Source organism: Pecten maximus, chromosome 13, assembly GCF_902652985.1.
Source record: "Pecten maximus chromosome 13, xPecMax1.1, whole genome shotgun sequence".
NCBI lineage: Eukaryota > Metazoa > Mollusca > Bivalvia > Pectinida > Pectinidae > Pecten > Pecten maximus.
The window spans coordinates 15,673,001-15,700,870 of record NC_047027.1 but is presented as its reverse complement, the minus strand read 5'-3'; the positions used below and the strand labels follow the sequence as shown (position 1 = coordinate 15,700,870).

Genomic DNA, 27,870 nt, shown 5'->3' with positions numbered 1-27,870 from the left:
ATGGCCTGGACCGACGATCGATTGGAAGGTGGGGAACATCTTTCCCTCCAATCATACTTCTATCACAAGTGATAACACTGACGGGACAGTTCGTACTGTGTCCAGTATGTTCTATGTCCCAACACTTACAGACAATGGACAGGACCTGACATTGCAAGTGTTTCATCCTCAAACCTCTGATACACCTATCGTCCAAACAGCTCCGTTTGTAGTTCACGGTAGGTATACAGCGGATTCCACACACAATGATTTTTTATTGGGCTTGTACCAGTTGCAATGAATAGGTATGACGCCATATAATGGATTATGATATCAAGTGAGTGTCAGTAATGGCATTGCTCTTTGTTTTTGTATTGATAAAGGGCCCATCGACAAAACAGGCAAAATAACAATAGAAAAACACGCTAAAAACAAAAACAAAAAAACGCCACCATACTTGACAAAAAACAAAAAACAAACAAACAACAAAACGGTTAAAATCTGTTCAATGTACAGTCAAACCTGTCATATGTGACCTTCCAAGGGAGTCATTAAAAAAGGTCACATATGACAGGTGGTCTCTTAATCCAGGTTCAAAGAAAATGACCCGAAAAGTAAAGTTCATAATTATTCTGCCACATATGTAAAATTTATCAGCTACAAGTATTAGTACATATATGAAAAGGAATTACCTCAGTCATCAATTAAGATTGTGTATATAATCAAATCTGTAAGAGACTTCTTGAGGAAAACGAAAGAAAGAAAAAAAAAGAAAAAAAAGAAGAAAAATCACTATTCACTTTATGAAATAAAATGCTTATAATAATGAACAATATATAAAAATATCCCCATTTCTACATATGAAGTACAATACATGTATCTGTTTTTATAAATTTAATTAAGTTTCTTTTATTTTCATTGATATATATATAATTATATTTAAATTATTTTAGCATGTTACAATAAAAAATAAATATTTTTAAAAACAAAAAATAATCAAAGAGTTTGAATGGCTAATTTGATTATTTCCAGTGCCGGATACATTTCCAAAAAAAAAAAAAAACTTTTTTTTTTTTTTTTGCATTCCTGAATTCCTGGTCCGGACTTCCGTCCAGATTATTAGTCACGTAACTGCATTTCCTTCATAACGATGGAGACGTTTTTAACTTGCAAATATCTGTCCTAATGTCTCAAAAGAACATAAATTCCAGTTAAACAGTAAGTTGACTGTTTGTTCACTCTTTTTGCATACTTCCCAAGCAAATGTTTGTATTTCTATCTATCAAAATTTCGTGAAAATCGTCTGAATGGCGAGGACGTTTTTTCGCCATATCCCATCTTCTTTCATTCTTTAGAAGTAAAATACAGTTTCGTTCGTTTTTGGGTGTTATCAGAGCAAATATAATCAATTCAGTACATTTTTTGAGACAGAATAAGACATTTCATGCATTTCTGAAGTATTTTTTAATCTTTAAAAGCAAATAAGTTCGTCCGGTTTCTTCTTGATTATGACTTCTGCTTCCGTTTTAAAACTCGGAAAGTCGCTGAAAAAAGTCGCTTTTCAGCATTTGGGACACGGAAATGACGGTCGTTAGTCGCGTCTGACAGGTAGTCGCTTAATTCAGGTCACTAGTATAGTAAATAACGTTGGGAGGAAAAAATACGGTCGCATATGAAAGGAAGTCGTTTAATTCAGGTGGTCGCTAAGGCAGGTTTGACTGTACACTTCAATCAAAACATCGAGTATGATGCTTTTGAATCAAGTAAGGGATATCAAAGTTAATATTTGAATATTTATATATGTATTTTTATGGAATTTCTCAGGCAAAAGAAGAATTCTCTCGTTTTTATGCATCATTATTACATCATAATGGAACAAATATAATTTCATTTAGCATAATGTCCCTCTTCATATATATATATATTGCATTTAGTGTAATTTCTTTTGTAACGTAAGATTTTAAATACAATTTTAATATCTTATCCTAGTAGCTTCCAATTTCACAAAAAAAAAAAAGGTTTTGTAATAACTTGCATTTTATCAACTTAAATGTTTTGTCTTTTCCGGGTAACATCTCCCTGGCAATATATGTTTTTGTGTTTGAAGATAGTTATATACCTTATGTAGATAACAGTATTTCCCTTTTACTTCTCCATATCAATTTGAATTAAAGCTAATTATCTCTTTTCGTTTGAATTATGTCCCTTATAATTAAATTATTTTCATTAAAAATGTGTATTAAATCTCGGGAATTGGTAATGTAACGCCTTATTTTGGTGAAAATTTGGAAAAATATATTATAATCAAGCTTCCCTACTTTATTTAAGTTATATGTGTGTATAGTATAAGAACTAGTTCAAGGACATATTGTGTGAGAGTTATTCCCTAAAGATATCCCTTAGCAACACCTGTATGACGTAAGCCTCCATACTTTTTTTCAGTATCTCTGTATTGTATAGGAACTAGTTCTAGAAGGACATATTGTGTGAGAGTTATTTCCTAAGATATACCTCAGCAAAATCTGTATGACGCAATCGTTAACGTTTAATTCAATCTTGGCTCTGCTGATTCCTACTCTCAATTTTCATTGATTTGTGATAATATCGATCTCTTTTTCCAGAGTCTTTTCACCACCGAAATATATGATATCGTTCCTGTGGTTGTTCGGTCAATCGAAAAATCAGCCTTTATTAGATGGTTTGAGGTCGAGTGTTGTATGTGTTTATTAAAAGAATATTCCTCTGTATACTCCTCAGGTCCACCAATTGTCACAATCAAACCCGATTCGACCGATATCATAGTAAACGCAGATTTTCTGGGAAGGTGTAATGTTTCATCATCGTTGAATTCATACTCTACTAAGTGGTATAAGGGAAATACCGAAATATCCTCCAGTGCCAAGTTCACAATAACTGGGGATTTCCTGGCTATTACAAGTGTCCAGTTTTCTGACGAGGGAGATTACAGCTGTACTGCTACTAATGCTGCGGGTACTTCACTACGGAGCAATGCTGTAGCCATCAGCGTCATATGTAAGTATACTGCAGACGAATATGATATGTATATACAACATTCAAAGTCCATTTTTTGCAGAGATTTGTTTTTGCATTCGTGAATACTGATATATACGTTTTGCCACTGCGATCAATGCTGTAAACGTGGATAATATGTGGTTAGTTTGTTCGAGTGTTTTTTACTCTAAACACGATTTACATTATTAAGATAAGCGTATTTAAGATAAGAGACATAGTCCATAGTTTCTTGTTTTTCTTTTTAGTTACATGTAGTTTACATAAAATGTATCGGGCATACGTGTATCTATAAAACATACATTAAGTACATGGATGGAATGGAGTGAGACACCTTGACCTGGGGACAGACCCAGAGGAAGAGGCCCCCAAGGTCTATATCTCTTTCTATATATCTCAGACTGTGTATCTCCCTCGATGTGCAGACTACAGCCCTTATGTTCAGTTACTACATGGGACAGAGAAGCAATGATTTATATAACTTTACACCCATGACAAGAATACCGTGATTTAAAAGTAACAGTCAAAACCAGCTTTATAACTCATGTGAAATAAGCTAAATATAAAAGATATATATATATCCACGCGTCAGTCTGATCATATTATATACCAACTTCTTTAGGACATTTTTAGTGAATTCTATTACAAATCAATAGACAAGTAATATAATGTACTACACTTAACATTCCGCTAATAATGTATAATATAAAAGACATCTTATATCCATGCGTCATTGTGACTATTTTCTCTTTTTTTTTTTTTTTTTTTTATTTCCTCAAACAATTATGGACTAGAAATATGATGTGCTACACTTCACATTCCGCTAATCATAATTGAACTTTTTTTATGACAGGTATTTTGAGTAAGCTAATTCGTCATTGTGCTAATCTGTTTAAAATTTAAAACTTTTTCAGCGGAGGGAGGAGCACCTGCAATCAGTGGAGCTGTGTCTACCCCAAACGAGAACGATATCTTAATCCTTCGTTGTACGTCAGTCGGCGGTGTACCAACACCGTCTGTCATCTGGATGAAGAATGGTGTTAATATGAATATTGGTGACACATCTGTCACAGAGAATGGGGTGACGACAACAACTAGTGTGTGGACATATCAAGTGGCCTATGCAGACCGTAATGCCGATTTCACCTGCCTCGTCTCCAACAGTGTTGGAGACATAACCAGAACAAAAATCTTCACTGCCGTATATAGTATGTATCGGAAGTAGACTTCAACCAAACAACTCAAAATCAACATATTGTCTTATGTCTTTTTCTTCATCTTTTTATTAACACTATTTGGCACTCTCACAGACAATAATTTATCGTTTGAAATGTTTAAAGCTTGATTATTGATGATGCTGAATTGAATCTATACCACTTATTTATGTTGACTGGTAATCAGTTTTTGTATGTGTGCGTAGGTACGTGATAAATTTGTGAACAAAAATAAACGTCATTGTGCAAACGAAGCATTAACTAACAAACAAACAAAATATGAGAAAATCTAAATATATATTGATACACTCGCGTATATTTTATAATAATTTGACTATGGTTACTCAGGGTTTTTTTGTGAAACAGACGTTCAGCATTTTGTAAATACTAACGGTTTTGATTTGCTATGCTATTGTAAAATTTTGAAAGTCGTAGGATCAAACCGGTGTGAACTATACCATAACCACATCTGTATACAGTAACGATCACGTTATCATTACCGTTGATAAATGGGGGTAATTGTTGATTGGTGTCTCAGTGTTCCACAATACTCGTCATTTTTGTTTCCTTATTGTTGATTGGTGTCTCATTGTTCTACAATACTCGTCATTTTTTGTTTCCTTACTTTCAGTTCCACCGACTACTGTTGCAAATCCGATAAGAGGTCCCACCACAACAGTGGCAGGAGAAGTAACTACGTTCTCCATCAACTTTGCGAGAGTCAGTCCTGCACCTATTGTTTCATGGTCGATAGGAGGATTGCAGTTACCCAGCAACGTGCCGCCAATTATCACAGTTCCCACTGCTGAAGGAGCTTTCAATGCCACGGCAAGCATCACTTTCACACAATTTGCGGAATACAATGATAAAGCGCTTGTTGCTTCAGTTAACCATGCGCAGTCTCGAATAGTGTTCGACGTATCAGCTACTCTCACTGTGAAATGTTAGTATTATATTTTGATATTAGCATAATATCTAATGTTGATATTAAAAATTTCATAATATAGTTAGTTTGCATGTTTGTTGACTCAACTTGTCATGATGTCGAAAGGTATATATATATATATGAAATATTGAAATAATTCAATCAATAATTTTATATTTTTATTGCCATTAATATAATCTTTTGATAAAAATAGTGAAAACATTTAGATAAAAGCTTGGTTGTATTTTTATGCTGATTCAATATTAGGAAAAATCCACTGTCTCCAATGATTGATTTACTATCTTTAATTTTCCAAATATGAAACATCATCAAGATAGGAAAACAGACTTCCTTAAACGTTTTGTTAGTCCGTCTGTAGAATCATTTTTCACTTCTTATACGAGTTTAAAGAAAAATGTTTTGTATTTTTTTCATGATAAAACACCCGTTATTTCTTACTGATCAATGATTAGAAACACAATTATTTTTTTGATGATTATGATCGCGTCAGGTTTTTATTAATTATGAAATTTAAAAAGAACTCTTACATAATTGTGAGTACATGATATTTTTTGCAGCCCAACCTTCTCAGCCTGTTATTGACGGCCTTCCATTAACACGGATCGGCGTAGATGGCGACACTTATCAGCTTGAATGTAAGACAATTGGAGGATTCCCTGTTCCAACATTGGGGTGGTTTAGGAACGGACAACCAATCCTAACCTCGCCAAGCACAGATTTCAATGCGGATCCAATCGTCACTACCGCTACCTACAACATGGCAGTGACATTGTCGGAAAAAAACGCTGTGTTCAGATGTACAGCATATAATGAAATCAACACGCTGTATACAAGCGTTAGCCTGACAGACGTGTATGGTATGACTGTAACCTGTATATAACAATGTTAATTATATGCTGCAAATATGATATTTTTCTCGTGATTCTTCTTTATTTAAAAGACATCAATCTTAATTTTTTTTTCTTTCTGGCGTTGGATCGTACAATGTTGAGATAATAATATAATAAAATTCTTGGCCTGAATTTCAAAAACTATTATCGTTCTTTTAAGTTGCATTTACATCAACTTCCTTGGAAAAACCTGATGTTTGAACATTTTGTTCTATTCCGGCCGACTAGGATAAGTTAAATAATTATGTTGGTTTCGAACTGAATTACTTTGGACCCACTGGTCTGACAAAGTATAAGCAAAATACCTTAATATTAGCATTTATATCTCTAATCTGTACAGTACAGCTGTGTGTTGCGATTTAATAATTTTTAGCAAAACTGTATCTAAACTATAGTTTGTGTGTTAAAGGTGCTAATAGTTTGTGCGTCGGTTGTATAATTCTTCATTTGTTATTATCGAGAAAAAAATCACATTTACAGTATTTCCATGTGTGACCACATATATCAATATCAATAAATTACTCATTGACAATTGCTTAACTCTGAACGAATTAATACTGACATATTAACTGAAAAAGAAACTTCGAATGACATTTAGCAGAGTTCAACAGCTTTAGATATTAGGATTAGATATAATATGCTTTCGCTACCAAGCAATAATATTTCTCAAAGAACATCTTAAAAGATAATTATTTTATAACATATGATATATGTTTTACCTACGTTCGAACAAAGTGTTAACTCTAGGCAAATAGTCCTTGCCATATACAATGTTAGTATTTATTCAGTATGTAAATACTAAAGTTCAATTAAAGAATTAATTTTACTTTTCAATCAGGAAGGTGAGGCAACTTATTTTTATAACTCTCACAATAGTTTTATTATCGTTGTTGATATTTTTAAAATACATGTAACTTACGTTAGGCTGCTGTGTCCGTGTCCAGACTCTATAAATGCTTTGTAAAATGAAAAAAAATATTTTAAAATAATGGAATTCGTAGTTATTATATTAGTACCTCTAGAAAATTAGTTGCTTTGATTTCAAGTACGTGGTACTAGAATTACTATAGGAAAGCATGTGCTATCAAGGTCAAATTTGATTCAATATAAAAAAAAAGTTACAATAGGTAGGATTTTAACTGCAACTTGTTATAAATAAAAAGCTAGAAACACGTGAACATTTCCTCATGGTTTATCAGAAAGCAGGTAAAAACAACAATATTATAGCGTGAAAACTGTGTATTTTTACTTTTTTTACAATTTGCTTTGTTTATTAATTCTTTGTTTTGTTTTGTTTCATATTATGTATTTGATTTTATTGCGATATAATTGTATTTGCATTAATTTTATACATGAAATTAGTTGTCAGAGAGGTTGAATGGTTTTGTTGTATCTGTATTTTTAGTTTAAATTAATTATTTCATTGTTAATACTACTTATCAGCTTGATGTTGGATTTTATAAATAACAAAGGGCTTTTCTTCAATATGTCTACATACAAAAATGGAAAGACTTTATATTTTGCACTTTATTAGCTCTTCAGGCGCAAAATATAAAGCCTTCCATTGTCGATACCAATTTTCTTGTATAAACAGTAATAATCTTTATTGATGTCATTATTCAGTTATATTTTATAATACAAATAGTCTGTTATTCTTCTATAATGGTTATATCCCGCAATACACAAACCACTTAATAAGCCCTGATTGTGTGTGCTTATTTCCGTAGACGATATTTACATAGCTATATATATAATATCCAGTAGATCAATTTGTTGTTTTAACCTTTTATGTGCATTTGTATGTTTATCTTATAAGATATTTAAAGTTGTATAGTGATCATCATAGTTTTAATATTTAGTAAACGACGACTTGAATGTGTACACCAGAATTGATCTCGCTTTTACAATACTTCTTTCCTGTCACCAAGGCGTATTATACTATTGCCAGAGATTTACCTTCATATCTATTATATAAAGTTGAGATTGATTAATATTTTTAGGAAAGTGTGATGATCCAAACAGAAGTTAAAATTCTATAAAATAAGAAATAGACAGAAAAGCCGTAATAATAAGCAGTTTTCAGGTTTAAGCATGCGCATTGATCAAATAGTCAAATTTGGTTTTGTACCTAATCGATTTTAGATGTAAAATAAAAACATGGTGTGTGCTTACATATAGCGACTATGTAATGGTTTATTTTTCTAACTGGGGAAATATTTATCAATGTAGGAATATTCTCAAGTTTCTGTTTTGATATTTTTTACGTATTATCTATGTCCTCCTTTAAATATATTACTTAACACTGGGAGACAAGAATGTCCTAGTTTTTTCATATTTTCTCCTAATTTTGAAATTTTCACCAATTTTACCAAATAAGCACTAATTTAGCACAGCACAGACTATTTTTTCAGAAACATATCTAATTATGAAATTCACACACTAGTTTTTTGCCTTCAAGCCTAATTTTGTGAAATGTACCTAAAACGTCTGTGGTAGGCCCTAATATTGTTTTCAGTGTCTATTATTTCCCTCAATGTCTAAAAAAAAAAGATGAATACTCTCTAATTCTCTCTTTACTGTCTAAAATTGGGTGATTTGTCCTATTATTCTTCAATTTTGACTATTTTTCCTGGTCAGTGCTAGAAATATTGGACAGTGTCTAAAATTAGAGAAAATGACTAGTTTTCTTGGGACAAGGACTAATTTTGACAGATTTGCCTCGGGCTATTTATCAAGCAGCAACACAAGCACTGCTAGCTGTATACTACCTTACCTGGACAGCAGTAATCCCTGACCACCAAGCTCAGTGGCTAGCCCTGGCCTGGAGTGCTCATCCATGAAGCTGTCTTATATAATTACCTCATTGATGGATATCAGGTCTTGAAATAATTAGAATACAATAGGAAAATATGACATCATTGTGATAATTTATTTGTGAAAATTAAAAAACATATGTCTAAAGTTTAGTGACATCAAAAGGACTACCCAAAAAGCTGATGAATATTTCATCAATTAAAGGAATTATTCAGAAAAATGGAGAACAAACTGTTATATTGAACATAACCATAGACATATATATATCACAACATTTTATGTGTTTTAGTGACTAAATGCTATATCTATCTTTGATAACACAATAGCTTACCAGATAATGACAATTAGTCAGCGACAGTGGTACACGTATACAGGATAATACAATGATGCAGCTCACGACATATAAACGTAAGGCAAAAGTTTAAATATTACTATCAATAATATAACCTATCATGCAAAAATGTACATGAAAACTTCAACTTTGATTCTTGAAAATGATAAGATACTGACGAATGTCGCTTTCCATGTTAAGAACCTGGCGGTACCCTGTCATCATGCAACAATTTTTTTTCACATAATTATATAACGATTAACTACTATTGTATATATTATGTCTGATTATATTAACTATATTTATATATTATAAAGTTATATTTCAAGCTAAGAATTATCGAATTGGTCAGTGTTTCAGACAGAAATTTAAAAAAGAAAACAATTAGAATAAATTATTTGTTTAATACTGATCTGCATATACTGGTGTTGGTATTTACCTGTAGAGCTAGGGACTAGGAGAAGCTCACTCAGGCGTGAAGGTGTGATACCTGGGTGAGCTGAAACAAAAGCCAAGGATAGGAAAGGTTACATTTCTTTAGTTTATTGACTGAAGTGTCACTTTATAACAGGGTCTTATTTTTGGGTTGTTTACTAATATAAGTGATGATATAAGTTATATTGTGATCTAAAAAGTATACCTACACCCTACTTTTATGTAATACTATCAAAATCTGCTTCTTTATTTATATGGAGAAAATTTTGATTATATAAATGTACATGTATTTTTTATGTTTATTGATATGTATTATCAAATTGTAAACTAAACTGATATTTTGACAATTTCTACTATTCTATTAACGACAATTATTACATACCATAACCTAATACTAAGTCCTTTACATGGAATACACACCATTATAACTTTTAATATCTATTATAAAGTAGCCTTTATCACTGATAAATTAAGTAGTCCAATAGTCTTTTACAGATATACCCAGCTATAAGATACACTCGAAATTAAGGTACGGACAAAAGCCCCCCCCCCCCCCCCCCCCCCCCCCCCCCCGGACATTAGCCCCTAGGACAAAAGCCCCTAGGACAAAAGCCCCTTCACACTAATCAAAAACTGGACAAAAGCCCCTTCATACTTTTATATTGATCTAAAAATTCAATATATATTTTTAGCAATATAACATTAAGTTCAATCAAGTGCTACATATATGACATTGTATAAGTGACTTCAGTCACCAGTGGCTTCTGCAATGTAAACAACCGGTTCCAACAACAACTACTTGAGCTGTTACATAAACAATAAGCTGTTTCACAGGTGTTTGGTAAGTTTTTCATTGATATTGTATTCTCCTGGAAAGAAATATATCATTAATGGCTTCATTGTTTCTTTGATTTTAATTATTCCTAAAATCAAACTTATTACAACACAGAGCAACATGTTTGGTTAGGTACTTATTATATTATAATTTGAGACACTGCAAATAGGGATCAAAATTTAACGTTTATTGCTTTTGTAGACATTTCTTTGATTATCAATATTTGCAGTATATTAGGAAGTCAAAAATTATGTGTAATCAGTAACAATATGTTCCGGGGGGGCTTTCGTCCGGAGGCGCTTTTGTCCTAGGGGCTAATTAATAATTGTCACAATGCTAACTTGAAAAGTGTGAAATATCATTGTATTATCCTGTATACGTGTACCAATGTCGCTGACTAATTGTCATTATCTGGTAAGCTATTGTGTTATCAAAGATAGATATAACATTTAGTCACTAAAACACATACAATTTTGTGATATATATATGTCTATGATTATGTTCAATATAACAGTCTGTTCTCCATTTTTCTGAATAATTCCTTTAATTGATGAAATATTCATCAGCTTTTTGGGTAGTCCTTTTGATATCACTAAACGTATATGTTTTAATTTTCACAAATAAATTAGCACAAGGATGAAATGTTTCCCTATTGTATTCTAATTATTTCAAGACCTGATATCCATCAATGAGGTAATTATATAAGACAGCTTCATGGATGAGCGATCCCAGGCCAGAGCTAGCCACTGAGCTTGGTGGTCAGGGATTACTGCTGTCCAGGTAAGGTAGTATACAGCTAGCAGTGCTTGTGTTGCTGCTTGATAAAATAGCCCGAGGCAAATCTGTCAAAATTAGTCCTTGTCCCAAGAAAACTAGGCATTTTTTCCAATTTTAGACACTGTCCAATATTTCTAGCACCGACCAGGAAAAATAGTCAAAATTGAAGAATAATAGGACAAATCACCCAGTTTTAGACAGTAAAGAGAGAATTAGAGAGTATTCATCTTTTTTTTAGACATTGAGGGAAATAATAGACACTGAAAACAATATTAGTGCCTATCACTGAAGTTTTAGGTACATTTCACAAAATTAGGCTTGAAGGCAAAAAACTAGTGTGTGCATTTCATAATTAGATATGTTTCTGAAAAAATAGTCTGTGCTGTGCTAAATTAGAGCTTATTTGGTAAAATTGGTGAAAATTTCAAAATTAGGAGAAAATATGAAAAAACTAGGACATTCGTGTCTCCCAGTGTAATGTAAGGCTATATTATATCAAGGTCTCTATGATAACATTTGCTCATATACATGTACGTAATACTGATTTCCTTCCTGACGTCGGAACATATTACTTAATGTGAGATTATTCTTACGTTTCTGGTTTGATAGGATATACAATATATATTTATAATGGTTGTTGATATACTTATTACAGTGAAAGCGTATCTGACAATTAGCGGAAGTTCCGATGTAATATCTGGCAAAAATACCTCGATGTCCTGTACAAGTACAACCAGTCGTCCCGTGCCGAGTGTAGCGTGGTTGATGGTTGATTCTGCGGATGTTTCGACGAGTTTGCCCGTAAAGGAGGAGTCAGTTGGACAGCCAGACAACATTGGCTTAGTGGCCGTGACCTCTACTGTATACTTCGTTCCTACGATAGCGGACAATAGGAAAACAATCAGATGTATCTCAGCACAGTCGGGATTAACACATTCCCATACATCCTCCAACATCATAACAGTCCACGGTAATGTTATCATCTATATATTAGCATTTTATTGCCGTATGCTTCAGTGAGGTAGCACTATAAATCGGCAAAAGATCCGGCCTATCACAAAGAGACTTAACACGAACATACCGCAGCCTCCCAAAACACACATACGCATTCACCACACGCATGCATGTCGCAGGCACGGGAGGCCGTCCTTAAATGACCTTAGCTGTTAATAAGACGTTAAACAAAATAAACCAAACCAAACCAAATAGATTTTATTTCCGTGAGCTTAAAGAATATAAGCTTTTTTTTTTATACACATATCACTCTCTAAGTGACAGATATGTTTGACTCGGATGAAGAAACACAAGTAGTTGCCCTGGTTTGAGAACAACGTGACTGCAAGGACTGTTAATGAACAGACCCGTGTACGTTCGCAGTTCCGATTTAAGCGTAGCGTTTCCGTAGCACTTCCGTACCATTTCCGTAGCATTACCGTAGCACTTCCGTACCATTTCCGTAGCCCTTCCGTAGCTTTACCGTACCATTTCCGTAGCACTTCCGTAGCATTACCGTACCATTTCCGTAGTATTTCCGTACCGTTTGCGTCCATTCACCGTAGCATTACCGTAGCATTTGCGTTTACCTATTTTCACTCGCAGACCGTCTCATAACCGTTCGGTAGAAAATTTTGCGGAGTGAATTTTTTATCGAAACGAAATTTAGTTAAATATACTTACCGAACGTCAAAAATGAAATGTAGCGACAGCAAATAATTTTATAAGAAGGTGAGAATTAAATAGATACGGCTATAAATCTGTCTGTATCTTTATATAGAAAAAATAACACTCTCACAAAAAACAAGTCAAGTCACATGGTCCATCGATCTTATTGTGATAAAAATGGCGGATCCTAGTAGTTGTAGACGCATTACGATAGAAACCAAGATGAAGATCGTGTCAAATAAACATTATTACCTTTACTGTGCTATAGTCTAACCTTCAAAACAGTTACATGTTATATACACTGGTCAGACTACATGTGAAGGGTATAAATGGTCCAGACAGTATCACACAGGTAAACTAGGGTAGTTAGACTTAATTGTCAGCAATGATACAAACAACACAGCATGTTGTACACGGGTTAACTAAAGGTAAGGTATTTTGTGGACTAAGTGATACTGGGTGTGAAAGGTAGAACAATAAGAGATAATTATATGGCCTACAGGTAAGGCTTAAGACTGCTTCATAAAACTTGGCTTCCAACTTTAATGAGAATGTCATCGTGATCTAAGGAGTAATTCATTATTTATTTCAAATTTAAAACTCAAAGGTCTAATAACAGAATTGATAACAAATTTTTAAAATCAGAGACGTATATATATGTGATATATATATATATATGTCTCTGATAAAGTATAACAAGAGTAAATTAATTACATACAAAAAAATGTAGTAAGAGCAAATACGGTATATAAAGTACATACACATGTAAAATAGAACTGATGCCCTAAATAGAAATCATCCAGACAATCAAGTAAGTCTTGTTATGAACAGTAAAAAAGAAACCTAATTCTGAAAACAAATCTTCGTCCGTCATAAATCTCTCAAGTGAGACGTTAAAAAACTGTCAGGAACATGACGAAGGTAGTTAAAATTAATTAGGACTATTTTAAGAACATTGCAACTTCTTACAATAATCCAGCATTTACAGTGATAAAGCAGGGTTGAGCTACTCGACCTAGTCAAAAAAGATGTGGAACTAAAAAGTTAAAGTATCATGTAAAAGCTAGATCAAGCAGGCTATGTACAGATTTAAATAAAAATATACGTAATAATACCTACATACCAGACTAGGTAAGTTGAATTGTGTACAAATTTACATGTAATATAGACTATTATCGTTTAAATTTTATTTAAAACATAGAAATTAAAAAAAGTGTACAACTTCAATCTGGTGTACGAATATTGCTTGATATGGTGACCATATTTCAGAGCAGTAATCTAACTGACTGCACTAATGTACAGAGAGCGAATAACATTTTGAAAATCCAAATACATTTTATGTAGATTGGCATGACCTTATCAACAACTTATCTAACATTTAATAAAAAGTTAAGATTCAGAGTGAGCCAAATACCCAAGTCTTTAGCATTTGTTTCTTTCTTTAGAGATTCCTCACCCAAGCTGTCGGGATACTCAGTTGTATATCTTTTGTTGCTAAACGTTATATAACAATATTTCTTTATATTAAACGTACATTTTAAAGTTTTACACCAGTCGTAGACTCTGTCAATATCGGATAAGAGTTCACCACAGTCTTGAATATAACGTGCTGCTTTACAAAATTTGCCATCATCGGCAAAAAGGAAAGTTTTGAAAAATGTAAAAGAGAGGATGAATCATTTGAATCGCGTAGTTTCAGGACTGATATTATACAAATATCTTTTGCATCATCACACTAATATCATCATCAAAGTCTCTATCGCGGAATTCGCCGAATACCTCGTCAAAGTTGGAATAGCAAAAACTGTTCTTCGTGGCAACATTGCTTTACTTCATTAAGAAACACATCCGCTGCTAGTTTGATAGAATTTTAAAACTAAAAAAAAAACAATAATAAAAAAAAAATACAAAAATACACACACACCCTCACACATATACATAGATTTAAATAACAGTTGTTAATACTTCCATTAACTCTTGAGATGATGGTTTCATGATATATGTAGACTTACTAAATTTCGGTTTTTACCGTGAATATCTAAGATTTGTTATGAGAAGTAGCCTACATATATTCATTTGAATCATTATTTTATAAGTTAACTTGACATTTTCATATTTTCTTTCATGAAAGTAAGGACAGGCTACTGCTATAGTTTAAACTCACTCAGGTGTAAAATTTGACATGTTGGCCAGGTAATAAAGGTAATTTTCTGTATGTTGGCTTAGATAATTGAATTGTAAAAAAATTGAATTGAATTGAATTGGCTAAGTGAGAATGAGCCATAATTGAACCCCGGGGGTTAATTGGGCACAGTTCACCTGGCCAGGTAAACCATGTGCCAGACACAAAAGAGCTAGACTGATCAGCATCTTACAGGTAAGGTGTGATAGGATGCATGTCCTCAAGGCTGTGGGGTTGCATATTGCGCCCAGTTGGCCATTGGCTACAGGCTAGGCCTTTCATAGATGTTTGGCTTCAATGTAATTTACATGACATTGTAGTCTGGACATGTACATGTCTCAAGATCTGTCGACAGAACATACAATGTATTCTATCATATAGATGACATGTACTGTGAAAGAAGCTCTCAAGTTAGAATAACAATGTAAAAGAAACTTCAGTAAATTAACATTCAATAAAAAAAATTAAAACATTAATATTTTGTCTGACAAAATATTTACGTAAAGTACATGTACACCTGAGTCAGCCATTATTAGGCCTCTGACACAAACTGATGAGTTGTAATCGAAGCATGTAAATGATGAAAATGATCGCAAACAGCATCAAAATTAATTTCAAAAGTAGATTCTGCACTCTACACTGTTGAAGTCTTTATATATTGAAACAATGTATTACCGGGTTATTTCCTTTGTGATAATAAGTTAAAAAAAAACCTTGTTGTGCACTTATCATACGTTTACTTCAGTACCTTAAATATCGTGCACTCCTCACTTCTCCTAGGGTGCAAAGGTTAACTGATTGTCACTCAACTGAAGGTTAGATCACAAAACAAGTCCATTAATAAAGATTTTCAGAGAGTTATCCATTATCACGTAAACACAGAGAGGCTGCTCCATTGCAGACGTGTGATATCAGAGACATATATACATTTTTGTATGTCTCTGGTGATAAACACGTATCTGATTGCACATGTACATTGTATATTCTTAAGTATATAATTATTGATGTCTTGTTTTTAGTTTCTATCCCTCCCCAGCCAGAGTTTCCTCTGATCCGACATCAGACTTTTAAACAAATCGTCAATGCTTACACACCAGTAATATGTACCAGTGATTGTTATATATAAACTTGCCAGATATGTACATGTACTTGACTTAATTGTCCCCTAACTTGTTGCCATGGGTACTAATCCCCCCTCCCCACCACCATCAACTTCACCTGATGGCCACGGATATACACTTGATTAGGAGTCATCGGGCTCAGGTGTGTAAGTCATCATCACACCTGGTCAGTTTCTCCTTTTTACAATTAGCCCTATAGGGGGTCTATTCATAGCCTGGTCAATCTGTGTTCAGAATTCTTGATCTGTTTACCTGTACCTAAATTAACACTTTGATACAATTTTTTCAATTCAATTAGTTGATTTCTTAAACCTTACGATATATCAGTACAAATGCAGTGAATAAATACAGTGAAAATATAGATAAATACATAAAAACAAAACAATAAAGTTCGGACACACAGAGACGACACATACGCGACCGCAGCGCTAGTGTAGAAAGTGATTTTATTTTAAAATGAAATGCTATCGTCTTTTGTTGCCGGGAGTGATAAATATTCCTAATTTTGAAAGATCTTTATATGACTTTAATATTTCCGGTTTCTAAAAGTTGTATACCGAGTTTTTTTTATAGTAGCACAGTTTGATCAAACGTTCTTCCACTTCCCGATACAACATTCACTCCATCGTCGTTTCTACGTGTTCGCTTCGTCTAGGATTCGCTTTTTATAAGAACCAGACAATTTATTCAGAAACGGTCGATTATTTGTGAGCGTCAACCGTAGCATTTCCGTAGCATTACCGTAGCATTACCGTAGCACTTCCGTAGCATTACCGTACCATTTCCGTAGCATTGCCGTAGTATTACCGTACCATTTCCGTAGCATTTCCGTAGCATAACCGTACCATTTCCATAGCACTTCCGTAGCATTACCGTACCATTTCCGTAGCACTTCCGTAGCGTTTGCGTTTAAGACGGAACAGCGAACGTACACGGGTCTGTTAATTAATTTGTAACATAATGTGTCATGTGGTTAATTTTACTGGCAACATTAGCATGGTCAGTTTTTAACGGTATATATTTCAATTCATGTAAATGTGTTCAAATATGGATGTTCATTTCATATCTCAAATCATAATATATAAAATTGATTATTATTAGGATATCATTTCAGCATATTTACTTTATTCTAGCTTTGCCTTCAAACATCATACTGACCTTACCTTCGGAACCATTGACCGAAAATCATCCGAAAGTATCGTGAGTTTTTTTGTTTTTGTTTTTATTTGATTTCTTTTAAATGTTATTTAAAGAATGCATTAACACTCACCTTTATGCGAATTGACTGGGATTTGTTTTCTTTTACCCTGACTCATTAGTAGTCATTACAGTCATTTAAAGATTTACAAAATTCAAGCAAAGATTCTTATTTGTAACATGATACCACTGTCTATCACATGGCACATATACTGCTTCCCTTGGGCATTATTTCGTCATACTTTCATTTCTGCTCATTTACTCATTATTGGGTATAGGCATAAAACTACGGTATTGTAATTATGAGATACAAGTCCATTTCCTATTTTATTGTAGTTTTATAATGATAATGTAGTTTTAAGATAATGTTTTACAATTACAGTTCTGATTTATTTGTTGTCAACATTTGTTTTAGAGAGTTATGGTTATTCGCTTCAAATAAAATATACACAATAACAACAAGACTTAATTGTACAGCCTTTTCTAACTCCTGTGGTAATTTTAAATAACAAACCGTAAAAAATATCGAAATTCATTAAAGTCAAAAGTGCAGCTGACACATTGTTTCCAGTGGCCTTTTAGAGATATAAATGGACTTTTCTACAGAAGGCCAACAAAAGGGGGGGGGGGGGGGGGGGGGGGGGGGTGATGTAATTCGAAAAGAAATAATATTAACAAGATATATATTTAATTTTTAAGACGTTTGGAAAGTTTCAAGGATAGTGTATTGGAAAGGTTAGCGAAAAAAATGTTAATGTAAATTTAAGTCAAAGCAATATAATTATTAATATTAGGACTGGGGCAATGACGGTAGAATAGCAATGTCTTATGTTATGGCAATGAAATACTTACTAATAAGATAAGATGTCATCGCCAAAAAATATTATCATTATAGCTATTACAAACTAACCGATGAGTAATATATAATTTTATTTGTATCCGTCAAAAACTAATTTTTGTTTTAATCGGGCCTTTCCCCTGACCTCTTATATATATTTTTTTTAAACAGGTGAAATCCCGATCACATAAGCCTATATATATATATATAGCATTATTGGGCATCAAGAGATAATCACAATCATGTTGTTAAATAAGCCCTTGGGTAGTTCTCTACTCCTGGGCTTCACCGGGTGTTTCTTGGTCATATCCTTGAAACAATTAGGATCCTGACCCCATCACCATACATGGCATTGCTGGGTATCAACGCAATCCTGATGTAAAACGGACCCTCTTGTCATTCGACAAAGGTTATTGATGAAACCATCACTTAGTTCAAAAGATTCTTGCTTTTAAGATTTCAATATCTCATTTTAATATTTTTGATAGAAACATAAATGACAAAGGAACATTATCAATTTCAGAGACTCTCCTAATTTGTTGGTTGGGAAATCTTATGAGTTTAAAGCTGAAGTTGGACGAGCATGGCCTGGACCGACGATCGATTGGATGGTGGGGAACATCGTTCCCTCTAATCACACTTCTATCACAAGTGATAACACTGACGGAACAGTTCGTACTGTGTCCAGTATGTTCTATGTCCCAACACTTACAGACAATGGACAGGACCTGACATTGCAAGTGTTTCATCCTCAAACCTCTGATACACCTATCGTCAAAACAGCTCCGTTTGTAGTTCACGGTAGGTATACAGCGGATTCCACACACAATTATTTTTTTATTGTGCTTGTACCAGTTGCACTGAATAGGTATGACGCCATATAATGGATTAGGATATCACGTTGCTCTTTGTTTTTGTATTGAATAAGGGCCCATCGACAAAACAGACTAAATAACAATTGAAAAACACGCTAAAAACAAACAAACAAAAACGCCACCATACTTTACAAAAAAAACAAAACAAACAAAAAACAAAACGGTTAAAATCTGTTCAGACCTTCAAAATATATAACGCATATGGACAAAATACCTATTGTTTATATATAAAATATACACGTCAATCAAAACATCGATTATGATGCTTTTGAATCAAGTAACGGATATAAAGTTAATATTTGAATATTTATATATGTATTTTTATTGAATTTCTCAGGCAAAAGAAAAATTATATCGTTTTTATGCATCACTATTACATCATAATGGATCAAATATAATTTCATATAGCATTATGTCCCTCTTCATATATATCCATATTGCATTTAGTGTAATTTATTTTGTAACGTAAGATTTTAAATGAAATTGTAATATCTTGTCCTAGTAGCTCCTAATTTCACAGAAAAAAAGTTTTATAATGACTTGCATTTTATCAACTTAAATGTTTTGTCTTTTTCGGGTAACATCTCCCTTGCAATATATGTTTTTGTGTTTGAAGATAGTTATATACCTTATGTAGATAACAGTATTTCCCTTTTACTTCTCCATATCAATTTCAATTAAAGCTAATTATCTCTTTTCGTTTGAATTATTTCCCTTATAATTCAATTATTTTCATTAAACGTTTGTGTTAAATCTCACGAATTGGTAATGTATCGCCTTATTTTGGTGAAAATTTGGAAAAATATATCATAATCAAGCTTCCCTGCTTTATTCAAGTTATATTTGTGTATAGTATAAGAACTAGTTCAAGGACATATTGTGTGAGAGTTATTCCCTTAAAATATCCCTTAGCAACACCTGTATGACGCAAGCCTCCATAATTTTTTTCAGTATCTGTCTGTATTGTATATGAGTATATGAACTAGTTCTAGGACATATTGTGTGAGTTATATAAATATCCCTCAGCAACATCTGTATGACGCAATTTTTAACGTTTAATTCAATCTTGGCTCTGCTGATTTCTACTCTCAATTCTCATTTATTTGTGATAATATCGATCTCTTTTTCCATAGTCTTTTCACCACCGAAATATATGATATCTTTCCTGTGGTTAGTTCGGTCAATCGAAAAATCAGCCTTTATTAGATGGTTTGAGGTCGAGTGTTGTATGTGTTTATTACAAAGAATATTCCTCTGTATACTCCTCAGGTCCACCAATTGTCACAATCAAGCCCGATTCGACCGATATCATAGTAAACGCAGATTTTCTGGGACGGTGTAATGTTTCATCATCGTTGAATTCATACTCTACTAAGTGGTATAAGGGAAATACCGAAATATCCTCCAGTGCCAAGTTCACAATAACTGGGGATTTCCTGGCTATTACAAGTGTCCAGTTTTCTGACGAGGGAGATTACAGCTGTACTGCTACTAATGCTGCGGGTACTTCACTACGGAGCAATGCTGTAGCCATCAGCGTCATATGTAAGTATACTGCAGACGAATATGATATGTATATACAACATTCAAAGTCCATTTTTGCAGAGATTTGTTTTTGCGTTCGTGAATACTGATATATACGTTTTGCCACTGCGATCAATGCTGTAAACGTGGATAATATGTGGTTAGTTTGTTCGAGTGTTTTTTACTCTAAAAACGATTTACATTATTAAGATAAGCGTATTTAAGATAAGAGACATAGTCCATAGTTTCTTGTTTTTCTTTTTAGTTACATGTAGTTTACATAAAATGTATCGGGCATACGTGTATCTATAAAACATACATTAAGTACATGGATGGAATGGAGTGAGACACCTTGACCTGGGGACAGACCCAGAGGAAGAGGCCCCCAAGGTCTATATCTCTTTCTATATATCTCAGACTGTGTATCTCCCTCGATGTGCAGACTACAGCCCTTATGTTCAGTTACTACATGGGACAGAGAAGCAATGATTTATATAGCTTTACACCCATGACAAGAATACCGTGGTATAAAAGTAACGCCCAGAACCAGCTGTATAACTCCTGTGAAATAAGCTAAATATAAAAGATATATATATCCACGCGTCAGTCTGATCATATTATATACCAACCTCTTTAGGACATGTTTAGTGATATAATGTACTACACTTAACATTCCGCTAATAATGTATAATATAAAAGACATCTTATATCCACGCGTCATTGTGATTATTTTCTCTTTTTTTTCTTTTTTTTTTTTTTTTTTGTTATTTCCTCAAACAATAATGGACTAGAAATATGATGTGCTACACTTCACATTCCGCTAATCATAATTGAACTTATTACACTTTTAATATTGTTTTTTTTATGACAGGTATTTTGAGTAAGCTAATTCGTCATTGTGCTAATCTGTTTCAATACGTAATAATTGCGCTGTTAAATTCTGTTCTAATGATTCATAACATAAATAATCGTTCTAAAATTTAAAACTTTTTCAGCGGAGGGAGGAGCACCTGCAATCAGTGGAGCTGTGTCTACCCCAAACGAGAACGATATCTTAATCCTTCGTTGTACGTCAGTCGGCGGTGTACCAACACCGTCTGTCATCTGGATGAAGAATGGTGTTAATATGAATATTGGTGACACATCTGTCACAGAGAATGGGGTGACGACAACAGCTAGTGTGTGGACATATCAAGTGGCCTATGCAGACCGTAATGCCAATTTTACGTGCCTCGTCTCCAACAGTGTTGCAAACATAACCAGAACAAGAATCTTCACTGCCGTATATAGTATGTATCGGAAGTAGACTTCAACCAAACAACTCAAAATCAACATATTGTCTTATGTCCTTTTCTTCATCTTTTTGTTAACACTATTTTGCACTCTCACAGACAATAATTTATCGTTTGAAATGTTTAAAGCTTGATTATTGATGATGCTAAATTGTATCTATACCACTTATTTATGTTGTATGGTAATCAGTTTTTGTATGTGTGCGCAGGTACGTGATAAATTTGTGAACAAAAATAAACGTCCTTGTGCAAACGAAGCATTAACTAACAAACAAACAAAATATGAGAACATCTAAATATATATTGATACACTCGCGTATATTTTATAATAATTTGAATATGGTTACTCAGGGTTTTTTTTGTGAAACAGACGTTCAGCATTTTGTAAATACTAACGGTTTTGATTTGCTATGTTATTGTAAAATTTTGAAAGTCGCAGGATCAAACCGGTGTTAACTATACCATAACCACATCTGTATACAGTAACGATCACGTTATCATTACCGTTGATAAATTGGGGTAATTGTTGATTGGTGTCTCAATGTTCCACAATACTCGTCATTTTTGTTTCCTTATTGTTGATTGGTGTCTCATTGTTCTACAATACTCGTCATTTTTTGTTTCCTAACTTTCAGTTCCACCGACTACTGTTGCATATCCGATAAGAGGTCCCACCACAACAGTGGCAGGAGAAGTAACTACGTTCTCCATCAACTTTGCGAGAGTCAGTCCTGCACCTATTGTTTCATGGTCGATAGGAGGATTGCAGTTACCCAGCAACGTGCCGCCAATTATCACAGTTCCCACTGCTGAAGGAACTTTCAATGCCACGGCAAGCATCACTTTCACACAATTTGCGGAATACAATGATAAAGCGCTTGTTGCTTCGGTTAACCAGGCGCAGTCTCGAATAGTGTTCGACGTATCAGCTACTCTCACTGTGAAATGTAAGTATTATATTTTGATATTAGCATAATATCTAATGTTGATATTAAAAATTTCATAATATAGTTAGTTTGCATGTTTGTTGACTCAACTTGTCATGATGTCGAAAGGTATATATATATATATGAAATATTGAAATAGTTCAATCAATAATTTTATATTTTTATTGCCATTAATATAATCTTTTGATAAAAATAGTGAAAACATTTAAATAAAAGCTTGCTTGTATTTTTATGCTGATTCAATATCAGGAAAAATCCATCGTCTCCAATGATTGATTTACTATCTTTATTTTTCCAAATATGAAACATAATCAAGATAGGAAAACTGACTTCCTTAAACGTTTTGTTAGTCCGTCTGTAGAATCATTTTGTCACTTCTTATACGAGTTTAAAGAAAAATGTTTTGTATTTTTTTCATGATAAAACACCCGTCATTTCTTACTGATCAATGATTAGAAACACAATTATTTTTTTGATGATTATGATCGCGTCAGGTTTTTATTAATTATGAAATTTAATAAGAACTCTTACATAATTGTGAGTACATGATATTTTTTGCAGCCCAACCTTCTCAGCCTGTTATTGACGGCCTTCCATTAACACGGATCGGCGTAGATGGCGACACTTATCAGCTTGAATGTAAGACAATTGGAGGATTCCCTGTTCCAACATTGGGGTGGTTTAGGAACGGACAACCAATCCTAACCTCGCCAAGCACAGATTTCAATGCGGATCCAATCGTCACTACCGCTACCTACAACATGGCAGTGACATTGTCAGAAAAAAACGCTGTGTTCAGATGTACAGCATATAATGAAATCAACACGCTGAATACAAGCGTTAGCCTGACAGACGTGTATGGTATGACTGTAACCTGTATATAACAATGTTAATTATATGCTGCAAATATGATATTTTTCTCGTGATTCTTCTTTATTTAAAAGACATCAATCTTAATTTTTTTTTCTTTCTGGCGTTGGGTCGTAAAATGTTGAGATAATAATATAATAACATTCTTGGCCTGAATTTCAAAAACGATTATCGTTCTTTTAAGTTGCATTTACATCAACTTCCTTGGAAAAACCTGATGTTGGAACATTTTGTTCTATTCCGGCCGACTAGGATAAGTTAAATAATTATGTTGGTTTCGAACTGAATAACTTTGGACCCACTGGTCTGACAAAGTATAAGCAAAATACCTTAATATTAGTATTTATATATCTAATCTGTACAGTACAGCTGTGTGCTGCGATTTAATATTTTTTAGCAAAACTGTATCTAAACTATAGTTTGTGTGTTAAAGGTGCTAATAGTTTGTGCGTCGGTTGTATAATTCTTCATTTGTTATTATCGAGAGAAAAATCACATTTACAGTATTTCCATGTGTGACCACATATATCAATATCAATAAATTACTCATTGACAATTGCTTAACTCTGAACGAATTAATACTGACTTATTAACTGAAAAAGAAACTTCGAATGACATTTAGCAGAGTTTAACAGCTTTAGATATTAGGATTAGATATAATATGCTTTCGCTACCAAGCAATAATATTTCTCAAAGAACATCTTAAAAGATAATTATTTTATAACATATGATATATGTTTTACCTACGTTTGAACAAAGTGTTAACTCTAGGCAAATAGTCCTTGTCATATACAATGTTAGTATTTATTCAGTATGTAAATACTAAAGTTCAATTAAAGAATTAATTTTACTTTTCAATCAGGAAGGTGAGGCAACTTATTTGTATAACTCTCACAATAGTTTTATTATCGTTGTTGATATTTTTAAAATACATGTAACTTACTTTAGGCTGCTGTGTCCGTGTCCAGACTCTCGACGACTTGAATGTGTACACCAGAATTGATCTCGCTTTTACAATACTTCTTTCCTGTCACCATGTCGTATTATACTATTGCGAGAGATTTACCTTCACATCTATTATATAAAGTTGAGATTGATTAATATTTTTAGGAAAGTGTGATGATCCAAACAGAAGTTAAAATTCTATAAAATAAGAAATAGACAGAAAAGCCGTAATAATAAGCATTTTTCAGGTTTAAGCATGCGCATTGATAAAATAGTCAAAATTTGGTTTTGTACCTAATCGATTTTCGATGTAAAATAAAAACATGATGTGTGCTTACATATAGCGACTATGTAATGGTTTATTTTTCTAACTGGGGAAATATTTATCAATGTAGGAATGTTCTCAAGTTTCTGTTTTGATATTTTTTACGTATTATCTATGTCCTCCTTTAAATATATTACTTAATGTAAGGCTTTATTATATCAAGGTCTCTGTATGATAACATTTGCTCATATACATGTACGTAATACTGATTTCCTTCCTGACGTCGGAACATATTACTTAATGTGAGATTATTCTTACGTTTCTGGTTTGATAGGATATACAATATATATTTATAATGGTTGTCTTATTACAGTGAAAGCGTATCTGACAATTAGCGGAAGTTCTGATGTGATATCTGGCAAAAATACCTCGATGTCATGTACAAGTACAGCCAGTCGTCCCGTGCCGAGTGTAGCGTGGTTGATGGTTGATTCTTCGGATGTTTCGACGAGTTTGCCCGTAAAGGAGGAGTCAGTTGGACAGCCAGACAACAACGGTTTAGTGGCCGTGACCTCTACTGTATACTTCGTTCCTACGATAGCGGACAATAGGAAAACAATCAGATGTATCTCAGCACAGTCGGGATTAATACATTCCCATACATCCTCCAACATCATAACAGTCCACGGTAATGTTAGCCTCTATATATTAGCATTTTATTGCCGTATGCTTCAGTGAGGTAGCACTATAAATCGGCAAAAGATCCGGCCTATCACAAGGAGACTTAACACGAACATACCGCAGCCTCCCAAAAACACACATACGCATTCACCACATGCATGTCGCAGGTACGGGAGGCCGTCCTTAAATGACCTTAGCTGTTAATAAGACGTTAAACAAAATAAACCAAACCAAACCAAATAAGTTTTATTTCCGTGAGCTTAAAGAATATAAGCTTTATTTTTAAACACATATCACTCTCTAAGTGACAGATATGTTTGACTCGGATAAAGAAATACAAGTAGTTGCCCGTTTTAAATATTACCTTTATGTAAGAATGAGCAGTCTATAACTCTTCCCTTGGGAGAACAAACAGCGTATTACTACGGGTATTTTGATTTGCTCTACAGAAAATCATTTGACACCCAAAGCAATATATAGATATATATTCATTATCATCCAAGATATCTTATGAATATGGAAACTTTCATAAATAAGATACATTTATCGTTTAATATCAACTGAGTTTTATTTTTTCATGCTCTGTAATCAATTCTGTGTTTGTTTATTTTGTTGTTAAATTTATGTTCTACACAATGATGAACAAGACTCTCTTACATCACTAACCAAAATAATTCGTTAAAATGAAAAGATATGTAATTAACATTTGTCATTTATTATATCTCTGGGTACGTGTGTAGGTATCCGAGAATGACATAGCTTATCAAACCGGTGTTTTAATACAGAACATGTATCTTTGTCTATTGGACTATTATATATTAATATTGCATGGAACACTAACCGTAAGACTTACGTTTTAATTGAGAGCCACAACTATTGAACCTTTTTTCTTGACCAACACAATATTCGTTTTTAAACAATTGTATTGTCAAATCTGTTGTTTGAATTGGACAAAATTTGATGTTGGATTACTTTACCCCATTACTTCAACTTATTTGTGAAATTAATAATCGGCCATTTTGTCATGTTGGTTATTTCTATTAAAATATATTACCATCGGTTCATTATTATTCGATGGATGTATCATACACATATCATTCATGTAAAATTTAAAATCTTAATGAAATATTTGCCTGTTCTCACGTTTTAAATTCATTGAAAGGTAAACAATGTAAACTGCATTGCATTATTTACTTATTTCCCCCATCAGGTCCACCAACAGTATTTGCTGCATATAACGCTACTGCCAAAAATGGAACAACTGTAAATTTTACATGCTCTGTGACATCATCACTGGCATCATATAATGTCACGTGGTACAAACGCGTCAGTGATACTGATGGAACTGCAATTCCTGTACAGATCAACGAGAGATATGCTGTAGATTTGAGCCCACATCGATTGTGGATATACGACATCAATGTGAATGACAATGGCGTATACTATTGTATCGCACAGTCTGCTGCCGGGACTTCCGCACGATCCGAAGTATCTCTAATAGTCAACAGTAAGTTGATAAATATGTTTGTTACTTATTTCCATACTGAAATAAATTTTGTGCTTATTCAATGTAGATTCGCCTTTCAGTTAGTCAAAGTTATGGTTAACTGCGCAATTAAAAATGATATTAATCAAACAACAAAAAATACAGGCATAATAACAAAATATGTATTTAATCAAAAACATATCATACGAGGGAACATATGAACATTAAATCTGGATTTCCATGGCAAGAGGGATAATTTTGTTTCATTGCTTTGCTTGGCCTGCATTCGATGATAGTGGTAATATTACTATATATTGCATTTGTGTTCTTGGAGAGATCTGCAAACATCAATGATGTGCATTCAAAATTTGAAAATTATTGTTAAAAATTTTCACGTTTTAGATTTTGGGTTTATTTTGCTATAAAAGTTTGATCTAGAGAATACTTGTTTCGCAAACATGTATCTGGTTAATGTGTTATAAATACATTACGTGTACACTAAAATATCTCTGTTAACTTGAAGTTCCGCAGGCAGTACCCTGGTTTGAGAACAACGTGACTGCAAGGACTGTTAATGAAAATGAGGGAAGCATCACAGCGAAGTGCCTGACGACGGTCTATCCTGGCAACACCGGCATCCTATAGATGGGATTTTATTCCGGCTGGCGGATCAAACCCGGTTGAAGTTGACAGCGGTTATGTCAATGATAATGAACTAACCATTCCGTCGGCTA

General features: G+C 33.5%; 1 protein-coding gene across 1 annotated transcript; it reads left to right on the top strand.

Annotated features, from left to right (window-relative positions):
- On the top strand, positions 1-27,870 carry LOC117340485 (hemicentin-1-like). Its single transcript, XM_033902245.1, has 9 exons — positions 1-28; positions 132-218; positions 2,737-3,012; positions 3,924-4,217; positions 4,855-5,166; positions 5,727-6,026; positions 11,907-12,221; positions 26,861-27,157; positions 27,660-27,870. The coding sequence occupies exons 1-9, from the start codon at positions 1-3 to the stop codon at positions 27,779-27,781; spliced, it is 2,031 nt and encodes a 676-aa protein (XP_033758136.1). The 3' UTR covers positions 27,782-27,870.